General features: G+C 39.2%; 1 protein-coding gene across 4 annotated transcripts in view; it reads left to right on the top strand.

Annotated features, from left to right (window-relative positions):
• Positions 1 to 12234, top strand: part of NOX4 (NADPH oxidase 4) — a 107981-nt gene that overhangs the window by 44696 nt on the left and 51051 nt on the right. For all 4 annotated transcript variants that reach the window (XM_065035531.1, XM_065035359.1, XM_065035443.1 and 1 more), the window contains one exon: positions 4539 to 4599. In XM_065035531.1, coding sequence (XP_064891603.1) covers positions 4539 to 4599 — 61 coding nt within the window. The remainder of the gene's footprint in view (positions 1 to 4538; positions 4600 to 12234) is intronic.

Below are 12234 nucleotides of genomic sequence, written 5' to 3'. Positions count from 1 at the left end.
GACATATCTCTAAAGATTCTTCACAGTTCTTATAGTCGAGATGTACAGAAGAACTGGAAACTTTCAGAAATTAACTATTTTCTTGCTAGTTTGCTGTGGACCCACCCCAACTCCCTGCACCCCAAGGTCTAAAAAGAGTGTTGCACAATATTTCAATAGTATTTAATAACATTAAAATTATTTCAATAAGGTTTGTCCTGTTTCTGCCACAGTTAATTTGCATGCTGTAGTATTTTAGTCAAATGAGTGTTGCAAATGGGGTTCATTTAACTCTTCAAAATGCAGAAAGAACTACTGAAAAGCTTACCAGTTTTGACCTTTTGTTTAACAAAGTCTAATGCCCCTTCTCATTACAGGCTATTCAAGTTAGTGATTTACCTGTTTGGAAAACATTATTTAAGGAAAAGGAACTAAGCAAAAGCATTTTTTTAATTTCAAGATTGGCTAATCTTTACAATTTGTACTCAGGCAGTATACTGGACAATATGGAAAAAACAAAAAACAAAGGGCTGCATGCAGCTCTTGCCATATTACAGTTAATAGTCACTGGATTGTTTCTTAGGGCTCTCAGATTAAAAGGAGTAGGGAGAAATCCAAGTACTATTTGCCAAAACACATTCTAAAACCAGTTTTAATTGGTTTTGGTCTCAGCTTCAGAGGGGACATCCTGCATTGCTGAGGTCACTTTGATACACCTCTATTTGACCAAGGCTCATGTACTTACTGTCTTTCTTTCCAATTCAAGAGGGTGTTTCAGCATGTTCTTGACTTCACAGAACATAAACATATATCAGTTTAAATGTGTATATGAGGTGGCTGTAAGAAAGATCTTGGAATCATAGAATCATTTCGTTCAGAAGAGACCGTCAAGATCATTGATTCCAACCATTAACCTAACTCAGGCACTGAACCATGCCCCTAAGAACCTCATCTATATGTCACCAGGGATGGTGACTCAGCCACTTATGGCAAATTGAAAGTAGAATAGATGATCAGAGACTTAGATATGTAAAATGGACAAGAGTGTCATAATTCACAAGATTATTGATACTGTTTCTCATAAAATCCTCATAGAGTAATTGGTGAAGTATAGAGTAGATGAATGGGCAGGGAGGTAGGTGGAAAACTGGCTGAATTGATGGGCTGAAAGGATTGTGATCAGTAGCACAAAGTCCAGCTGGCATTGTACCTTAGGGTTCAACAGTGCAAATGAAACAGAACTGGGAAGAGTAGTTGATACACTAGGTGGTTGTGCCACCATTTGAGGGACCTTGAGAGGCTGGAAAAGTGGGCTGATGGTAACCTCCTGAAGATCATGAAAGGGAATTGCCAAATCCTACCTCTGGTAAGGAATAACTCCTGGTGGACACCAAGTTGACCATGAGCCAGCAATGTGCTTTTGCAACAAAGAAGGCCAACAGTATCCTGGATTGTATTAGGCAGGGCATTGCCAGCAGGTTCAGGGAGGTGACCCTTCCCCTCTGCTCTGCACTGGTGAAATACATCTGGAGCTCTGTGTCCAGTTCTGGGTTCAAGAGGAACGTGCAGCACAAAGGGCCATGAAGATGATTAAGGAACTGGAGCATCTCTCAGATGATGAGAGGCTGAGAGAGGTGGAACAATTGGAGGAGTAAAGAAGTCTGAGCCAGATTCTTCTCAGTAGCACCCAGTGATGAGACAACACAAACTGAAGTACAGGAGATTCCATCTGAACTTAAGGAAAAAAACCTCTTTCTAGGAGGGTGGTACAGGTTGCCTAGAAAGTCTGTGGAGTCTCCATCCTTGGAGATATTCAGAAATCAACTAGATACTGTCCTGGGCTACCTGCTCTTGCAGACCCTGCTTGAGCAGAAGGATTGAAGTAGCCAGTCTCCAGAGGTGTTTTCTAGTCTCAGCTATCCTACAATTCTGTGATTTCATGAAGAAAGTTAAATACATAGAGGATATTTTCTTTGCACTTCATTACGTGTGCCCAGTGGTCTGTTAATAACATGGGAAAGTGTACTCACTTTCGTGATTAAACTTCTGAAAAGCTGTCTTTGAATATCTTCTTAAGTTTCTGGAATATATTCTCTCACAGTCTGGAAAAAGCTACAGTTTGGAAACTAAATTGTGTTTAGAGAGATGAGATAAAATGAGTGTTTTGTGCAGTAAAAGTGTAAATACAATTTTCAAAGTTAAAATTACAAGTTCATAGGAGAGTCTTAAGTAGGAAGAGGCCTCTGGAGGTCATCTGGTTCAAACTTCTGATGCAAGGGCTGTAGATTAGGTTATCTAAGGACCTGTGAAGCTGAATTAGCAAGAGAAATAGCACCATTTCTCTCTCTACTTATTCCATGATGAAGAATATTTTCTTATGTCCAGATGAAATTTCTCCTGAAGCAACTTGTGCCTCAGTCTCTTGTTCCGTCACTATGCATCTTCATTTTCTCTCTAACTATTGTTTAGGTATTGGAAGACACTGATCTCCCTGAGCCTCCTCTTCTGTGGGTTACACAAACACGTTACCTTTTGACTTCTCTTATATGTCAAGTTCTCCAATCCTCTCATCATCTTCGTGGCCTTTCACTGGACCATCTACACTGTAGATTCTACAGTCTTTCTCTCTCTTGAACTACACTTTGTGCAGCCTAGATGATGGGCATGTTTCTTCTGGTAAGACTTAGCAACACAATAAGATCTTTCCAGAACTCTCTGAGGAACTCTCATGCCCAGTTATAGGTATCAAAGTAGGCTACCCAAAGTCTAAAGAGAAGTAAAACTCTTTGTTATTGGACAATTTTTTAAAGTAGAGCAGAAAGCAGCTAGTCAGAAGGGTAATATGAAGTATAACAGGTTTGAACCTATTCTGACAGGAGACAATGAGTATTCTGCCATAAACTTTAATGGAAGAAGGGAATTACAGACAACTTTATAGATGTGCTGAACTGGGACTATGCATAGTTGGACTAAGAAAATCACTCAACTTCCTGTGAAACACATAGAGGCCTGAGACATCCCGGACTGATACATGAACTCTGCTGAGGGCTCTTACAAAAGCCCACAGGAGAACAGATCTTTTTGCTGCCAATATGCAACTTCGTAGCTGAGGGGCCGCTTACCTGCTCTTGTATGGAGAATTGGTCTTGATACCTTTGTTGGAAGACACTGCAACTAGCCATGGCAAATACTGGCCTTGTGTGAGGTTTGCTTCCCTTTATGCCTTTTTTTGGAAGGCTAAGACTTGCTGAAATAATTCTGACTGGAAAGTTTATGTACTAAAATTTATAGGAAAACTTGAATGATGACAAGGAATTAAATACGAGTCTGTCTAGTAATCAGTACTCTTAACAAGAATGCTCTTCCCCTTCAGGAAAGTGGAGCGGCTATCTAGGACATTGTATTTCCTCTTCTAGTTTTGCCAAGATGTAGTGAATACCAACATTTTATCTGTGTCTGCTGCTACATAAGAAGCTGATGGGAACTGATCCTTAGTCTTGAGGCCAATGGTTTCCCACTTCACTACAGACTATCTTGGGAACACTAATGACGATGGTCCAGAACAGAGCCAAGAAGTGTCCTCACAAACATTGTGTATGAATGAGTATTTGGTGCTTGGATTCTACCTGGACCTCTTTTATTTATAATATAGATGTGCTCCTTTAATTTAACCACTCTCCTCAGAATTTGTATTGGTCTGTAGCAGTAGAAAAAAGATCATCATCTGTTGGATGTTGGATTTATGATGAAGCTTGGATCAGTCATTAACAGGTTCTAAGAAAGGCGTCAAAACTCAGTAGGAATATTTTCTATCCAAAAGAAACCATAGGTGTTGGTTTATAGAAGGAAAGTGAAGAATCATTTTTTGAGGGATAGTTGCTCGTCCTGTTTATGTGTGAAACATTTGGTGTTTTTAGGTACTGTGGTGTGGATAAAACTGTAAATAATATCATTCCTGTCTTCATGGTCACAAGTAAGTAGCCCTGAGGTGAGGGCATAGGTGCAGAGTGAGAGATTGGTGGCTGCAAAGTGATTTTTATGATGTGCCACGCAATCTGGTGTTTTCCTTTTCAAACTCTAAGCTCTTGTGAAGTGCAGCAAAATCTAGCTTTCATTTGGAAGAAAACATCAGTTGAGTGAGAATGATTGGCTCGAAAACATGTGCCCTGACATTCAAGAACCAGAATGCCTTGATTTAGGAATGAATGGGGTAGTTCCTGTTTTTTTAATGTGTCAATAGCAGAGGGAGTATTTCTGTGTTGTATCCTCCGTTGGTACCATTGCTGAGTAATGCTTAGTCAAGTGGCTGTTCCAAATCCCACTCCCAGATGAGCCCATCACAAACTCCTCTGTGATTAGAAGAAAGGGTTAAGACTGAGTGTAGACCAGCTATGCTCAGCTTCCTGAACTCTACTGATGCTACACTTTCTTTTTAAAAGGTATAGCTGATCAGGAATGACCTATTTATACCAGGTTCTGTCTTAACAACTGTACTTTGAATGATTTTGTTATTTTTTTTGTTAATCAGAAGTGGTCCTTAATATATTTAATATTTTTAGTGCCCTACAGATACCAAAGCAACGTTTGGGGTCCACCTTAAAGTAGTAGGAGACTGGACAGGTATGTAGAAAAACAATTCCTTTTCAGAAACAAATACCTTTACTTGAACTGTTATCCCTTTCCAGCTTCAGCTCAATTATACCTTGATTGTGGTGTATTCTTACTAGAGATTGTACATGCTTGTTTTCCCAAAGTTGTTTTTATTACGTTATTGATGCAACTCCTGCCTTATTCAGATGAATATCTCTTCAGATTACATGTTTTTCAGCTATTAATACTAACATCTTCTGATTGCAATGTAATAATTTTCAGCGTTCCTCAGTTTCTGCCTCTTATTTTTTGGTAGCCTGCTGCCCTTGTGCGGTTGCAGTGCCTCTGTCTGCAGAAATGCTGAAATGTGCAGCTCCCAGATAAGGGGATTTTGATACCAGCAGTTTGGATGGCTGCCAGGTTAATTAATGCCTATGGTACACTGAGATTACAGGTTGCTTTCATGTTCTTCCATGCTCTTCCATTGCTCTTTGAATGTCCTCCAGACCAGGGGTGTAAGCCAGGATTCCCCACAGAGGAGAATGGTAATTTGCTTCTCCCTGTGACAGTTGTATTCTCAAGTGATAGTTGTCATTATTTCTTGTCGGCTGACTTTCTTCTTACTTAGCATAGCATTTCCTTGTAAGGAAGTTAAATACACAACACTATCGTGTTCATTTCTTATGAAGAAATGTTTTCCATGTTAATTTGTATCAGCTTGTGTTTTTGTGGAACGGAGTCAGTTGAGCTTGTTGCCCTAAAAGGGATTAGACCAATTCAGGGAGGATAAATCCATCAATGTCTGTTGAACTTGTTGATCCAGCAGCATACATGGTTGTGGAAGTTGCTGAAACTTTAATAAGAAAGGTTGGGAGTGCAATAGCATATGCACATATTCTCCATAATCACCCTGATTTTCTTTTTCTGCTTGAAATATGGGCCTAGTTAGCTTCTGATCTGCCCCAGTATGATGCCTTTTGTTGTTAAGTTTCATTCCTACCTGGGAAAGGACAGTAGGCTATTGGGATAAGTGAGGTGGAGAAATGCTAAATGAGTTTTCCAAAAAAAAGTGGCATCTTTGAAGTTTCCTGATTGCCTCTGTGGTGTGAATTACTCTGTGTTAGCGTTTAAATGTCAATCTCCCAACTCAGTATATATATTCTCCACTGAGAGGCAAGTCTGCCTAGGTAGGACTGTATAAGATTTAGGACACTGTCACTTTAAAGAGACCATTTGTGGTCCAAGTTTTGCTCAACAGGGATATCTCTCTCGGGGTCAAATGTGCTATCGAGAAGCAGGCAGTTTACTGAAGCCGTTTATGCCGCAACTGTACCGTGGAGCCCTGTTCTCACTCAGTCCCTTAAGCACTGTGACTATTAATGGTCTCTAATCTGCTAACTGAGGGAGGATTATTATATTTGCCACGTTCCTTCTAATCTTTCTTAAGTGTGCTCTAATGGCTGCTTCTGCTGCCAGGATATTGGGCTGGAAGAGTTTTATGAGACATACTGTCATTTGAGCTCTTTTCATGACCTGTTCTTTCAGGCTTTATCCTATTTATTCAGATTCTCTTTTTTTATCACGTTTTCACATCCCTGACAGATTATGCCTGACACCAAAGAGAGTTAACGATTTATTTCAGAAAACTTAATTACAAGCCTAAATTAAAAAGGATGCAAGAAAAGTGCAGATATGCTGTGAAATGCAAAGAAGAACTGGTTAGTTTGAGACATTTTTATTTGTGCTGGCTTCAGCTTCTGCTGCCTGCACTTGGGAGATGTGAAGGAACAATTTTCTGCCATTAGCTGTAAGGACTTGAGGGAGATACCACTGCTGGCAAAACAATTCTGCAAGTTATGTTTTGGGTCAAGTCTCTGACACCAAGTCTTATGTTTTACAAATTTAATAGAATACCTCATGGCCTTAGTGACTTTGTTTTGTAGGTTGGAAAAGCAATGCATGTCAAGAGAAAAGATAAGGGGTAATAGAATTGTCAGCTCCTGATGAGAGGTTGCTGTTATCAGAAAGTAGTTTATTGTCCATATCCCAGTGCATATAATTTTAGATATCCAATAGAAGAAGCTGCAAGAACTGGCTTCTGAAAAAGACAGCCACTCTAGAAATAGTTGTTTGCATAGGAGCACATATTTATTAGATTTTCAGGCAATACTTTTATTTGCTTTTTAAAGCAGTTATTTGAATAATGAAAAACATAGGACAGAAAAAGTAGGGAAGAGAGGAAGAAACCTCAGAAACAGTAGCTCTGAGACCTTTGCACACGAAACAGCAATCCAGGCCCCTAAGTGATGTATTTCTTGCTCCATTGAAATCAAATGGTGCTATCTGAGCTTAGAATTGCTGAGAACATGCCCTTGTCAGAAGCAGATTTGGATAAAGGCACAACATTCCCTCCCATTATGTAGGCAGCAGCATCCTTTAGATAAATTTCCAATACAAATCTGAGCTCTTTTCTTTCTAATCTGTGTTGTGGTAGTATTAATAACTGTGTTGCACTTAGATTTCATGTTCATCACAGAAAACAGAGACACATACGCATGGGTATTGCTGTAATGTGCCCACAGATGGCTGTGTAGCAGATACTTTCACTGGAAATACTTCCCTTGGCTCCCTTTGTAGACATCAGACCTGTTCATGTGTTTAGTTTAGGACGAGGTGAGCCAGGCCCCAATCATGGCTTTTTCTCTTCGTTGTAAAGAGAGTCTAGATGTATATGTCACTACCTCAGAGATAGCTAGTTTAGTTAATTGACAATTAGTTGTGATTTTTCCCATGTAAAGGTCCTTAACATGATATTTCCATCTTTTGCCATGTGCACTGGGTATTGTGAATAGTGAAATAGCTGTTACAGACCTCTCTCAGGTATGGCTTTGTGATGATGTAATTACTGTCCTTTTGCTGACATGTAACTAACCTAAGTCAGCACCTATTGTATTAACAAAGCGTTTTGTGGCATTGTGGTGGTTCTTACTATTAATGCAATTATCTCATCATATTACAGATGTGAAACCTGTGGCTGTAAACCACAGCTTGATTAGGATGTCATAACTTAGACACCTAAGTTACGATGGGTTTACAGTGGCTGATCTGTGGTAATTGCAAACATGAAGCCCTGCTGGTTGGGTTAGCCCTGTGGCTCAGCGCTAAGTCATAGAATCATAGAATCATTTCAGTTGAAAGAGAGCCTCAGGATCAGCGAGTCCAACCTTAAGCTAACCTAACTCTAGCACTAAACCATGTCCCTAAGAACCTCATCTAAACACCTTTTATACACCTCTAGAGATGGTGACTCCACCACTTCCCCAGGCAGCCTGTTCCAATGCCTGACAACCCTTTCCGTGAAGAATTTTTCCTAATATCCAATCTAAACCTCCAAGTCAGCCTGTCTTTCTCTGAGGCCGCCTGGCAGTTACTGCAGCTGAGCTGGTCGATGGCAACTTTAAATCCTACAGTAACACTGAACTCCCTGTAATGGCTTGTGCACAACTCAGAACAGTGAGATCCGTGGATTAGTTATTCATAATTAGCTGATCTTTTTATTAGCCTCTACTCTAAACACTTATTTTGTACTGCTTCTCTCGTATCTCTGTAGTCACCTGTTTCTCCTTCAGCTTTGAAAAACTTGTTGGCTTAGTATTTACAAAAGGGTGTTTTGCAAGTTTTTTTGTCCCACTTACTGCCTGTTTTGTCCTCAGTGTTTTCATCTATCAGCCTTATGCTTCCTCTGTCCTTGCTGCTGCCTCAAGCCCTGCTGCTTGTTTAGTTTTTAAGCTGACATTTCATCTGGCACCTCCAGAGGGAAAAATAGAGGCCAGAGGCCATGCCTGGTGTCCAACCACTTGACAGCAGTGAAAAAAACACAGCGGTTTATCAGGACAATGTGTCTCATTCACTAGACAAACTTCAGGGTGTGAGACAGAAAGTGATATTGATGATGTCAAAATAATAGACTTCTGAAGCCATACAGCATGTTTTTATGGAAAATAAATACACAGCACTTCGAGGTGTTAAGGTGAACTGCATGCCTTAAGGCAATGAAACACTGCTGTTATGTTGCAGTGTGTTGCTGGTACAAATTGATGTGGGACTGTGTTTACATTGCTGCTGTCTGTGCTCTATGGGAGTTTTTAATTTGCAGTGACATCATCCTGCTGTGTAGTTACATATAATCCTGCAGACATTCACAAGACCTGTCTGCCATTCTGAGCAGTGTAGTATTTATTGTGGGGATGTCATAGGAGCACTTTAATACCACCCTTTGAATCCGAGACCTCTGGCCTAGAAGTTACTAAATGTCATGGCAGCAGGAGTTGTTGATGTGTGTGGAAACTCTGCAGCTAGAACTAGAACAGATAGATCACAGGATACCAATCTGCATCACCCTGGTAAACTCTAGGTTTCATCAGAAAATACCTGTCTTTGCTTAATTCTTCCCGTTAGAGATGAGAGGATATACACAGCCACCAGGTCATTTAGGTACTGAATCGCTTATTTTGAACCTGACTTGGTATGGTGTGATTTTTTGTCAGTTTCTGGAAGGTCCAGATTTGGAGCAGGAAGCTTCAGGGAAAGAGAAAAAAAAAAAAAAAGGCAAAACATTTTTCAGTTAAAAACAATCATTTTCCAGAACATGGCAAATTTATGAAAACATGTATCTTGCTTAACTCCCTATGGACTAAAACCTGAGACAGCAAGAAGTACACATCCCAGATTCCTTGTTTTTCAACAGAAAAAAATTTAAGGCAGTTGTTACAATTTTGGAAGCTGACTAAGGTTTTTTTTCATGCTCAGCAGCAGTGTGAGCTCACATTCTAAGGGGCTCTTTACAGAAGATTGATCTAAACTTGCTGGGCTGGGAGGGTTTGTCAAATTGTTTAGGAGTATGTACGTGACCTTGTTAAGCTCTTGCAGCTCCTGGTTTATAGAAAGCCTGAAGCACCCCAAGGCTTGCTGTGCATTGCTGCACTCAGCTGGAGTTTATCAGCAAGTGTAGGAGCTAGCAAAGAAGCAATATTTTATTTTCAGTAACCCCAGGGACAGTTTCAGACATATTAAAGTAATGGATCATTCAGTCATTGTCTACGATATTCTTAGTATTGGTTCACACTGGAAGAATGTGTGAAGCAGAAGATGACAAGAAGGAATAATAACACTACAAAGTCTGCCCACAGGGTGTGACAAGGCTGTCCCAGGATCACTGTAACTGCTATTGGGTTTCTTTAAAAATATTTAGTCACTGGTGATGAAGAGTTGATCGACTCTCGCTTTTACCTCAAGCTCTGTTTGATTTAGGCCTTTTGCATTCCATAGTAACATGTATTTTGTTGTGTTTAGTTATTCCGTGAGATTCCTGGCAGGCAACAAAGGCGTTAATGATGTGGTACTGTAAGTTGTTCCAGAAAAAATCGATGTGTGGTTTTGGAAGTAGAAGACAGAGACTGAATAGATGTTATTTTCCCCTGTTGGATTTTATTACTACTGATTTTTACATTGTCAGTGAATCCTACTTACACTTCTGAGGGAGATATCAGAATATAGTGCTAAAAAGGTTTAATTGTGTTTCTTTATTATATAATATGACATTAGTAATAAGAGTAATACTGTTACATTACTGGGAGGTTAAAATGCCTTAACAATATAATTAGCCAAAGTGTGCCATAAGAAATACTTGTTTTATTCTTAATTGCCATTAACATTCATTAATTATTAGATTTATCAATGAAAACAATCTCAGTAAAAGACAAAATTAAGAGAATGGAGAAAAGGAAAGAGAACATATTTAGCTTCCTAGCTTGATGCTGAAAGCTCCTTTGCTCTTTTTAAAGAATTAATGCTGAAGATGAACATGTCTGAATTTTTGACTCTAGACCTGGATTGGTTTACATTAGTTAAACTCCAGCTGACTTACTGTCAGAAAGAGTATAATTTCAGTCAGCTCCGATTTGAACAGTTAATGAGTTTTACCTCTACAGGGAAAAAGAGGTTTTAGGTGAGAAAGTTGTCTTGGAAGAAATTTTCTCCTCTGGAGGAGGAGTTCTTGCTTCAAGCATCGAGTCATTTGTAGTCTTCCACCTTTTACGTATCCCAGTCTCTTCTTAATCATGTAATAATTACAGAAAATTATATGGCTGAATGATGTAAATTATTTTTATCCTTGGATGTAATACACAAAGGATATGTGGATGTTGCTGTAGTTAAGAACCGATACAAGAATACAAGGTTGAAGCATTCCTTGTTCTGCCTCAGATGTTTTAAGTACCTTTATGAACTACAGGAATTAAGCCTGTGGAGCACATTAGCATGTATCAGCTGATGGGATCTAAATTAATTTAGTGAAAACAGCAAAAGGTACTTTGGAAATAGAGTCACAAGATAAAAGGTGCCAGGACATGTATTTCGGTGGGTGTCCAGGCAAATTTCTGTATTTACAATTACTATTTATATGCTGTGTTTGCCTACTGAAGAAGGCAGAGTTACTGTTCTGGAGTTGCCTGTGATTTACCCAATCGTGGCTTAGTTTCACCATTTTTCTGTTAATATTTACCTATGGATGCTTAGAAAACTCCCATTCTTTTACTTTCTGTGCAGAGGAACACTGTTGTTTCAAGAAATGAATATAGAAAGTCTCACTGGACTTTTGGGTTCCTTTGTGTGAGCACCTTAAACAATCTCAGGTGCATGATGGTTTTCAGAGGAATGGGAGAGTTCACATCAAAATGCCAGCTCTTCATGCGTGCCTATGCTTCCCTGGTGAAAACAGTGCACTCCTTGAGATGCCATTCAAATTTTGTTGAAGAATCCCTACCAAAACATCTTGCTTTGCTCCCAGTTCAATGAAACTTTTCCCTCAGGGACAGAAAGAAAACAGAGACACACTTCAGACTTGGAATTATGAGTTACCACAATATAACTAACAATCGCAAGTTAAAATATCCTAAAAGTAGATTTGGAAGGTTTCTTTTTGGAATCTTTTTTTTTTTTGTAAAAATTCTCTAGTTTTTAGGAAAAAAAAGATCGGATTTTGAACATTAAAAAAATAGGGAAAACTTCTGTAGACACTGTTGATATTTATAAACTTTATAATCAGAATGGACAGTTATCTTTATGCACTCCCAACTTCCTCATGATGGTTTAGAATTTCTTAGAATAATTTCTATATAGAAGTTTACATAAGGCACACCCAAACCTTGGAGTTTAATGAGTCTGCAGATTTTTCAACTTCAACCTTTGGATGTCCATGGGCTCTTTAGGTGTTGTTTGTGCGAATGAAGCTCAGCTTTCTGATGATGTCATAATTTAGTGGTTTTTTCCTCTTTTTTTTTTTTTTTTCCATCTTTCCTCCTTCATTTCAGGGCAAGAACCACCACTGCAAAATGTGTGTTCATTTTCATTGTTGTCTCTTTGTGTGCAGATACTTACAGAAACTGAGTGTGGTACCTTTGAACCTTCTGTTTGGTTGATCTGTTGTGCTGAGTCCAGGTTTTGAGACCTTGCATTTGTCTGGCTCTTTGCTTTCTGCACCCTCTCCACTAATGTTCCTTTTAAATATCAGAAGTGGGATTGCTTTACATTGATTTGGCCTGTGGTATGATTTGAAGTATAGATCTCTTTTGCCATAAAGACCACGAGAAGTGCTGCTTGCTGGGA

The sequence above is a fragment of the Columba livia genome, chromosome 1 (assembly GCF_036013475.1).
Source record: "Columba livia isolate bColLiv1 breed racing homer chromosome 1, bColLiv1.pat.W.v2, whole genome shotgun sequence".
Lineage (NCBI taxonomy): Eukaryota > Metazoa > Chordata > Aves > Columbiformes > Columbidae > Columba > Columba livia.
Note: the sequence above shows the minus strand (reverse complement) of the source record. Positions and strands in the feature narration are given on the sequence as shown.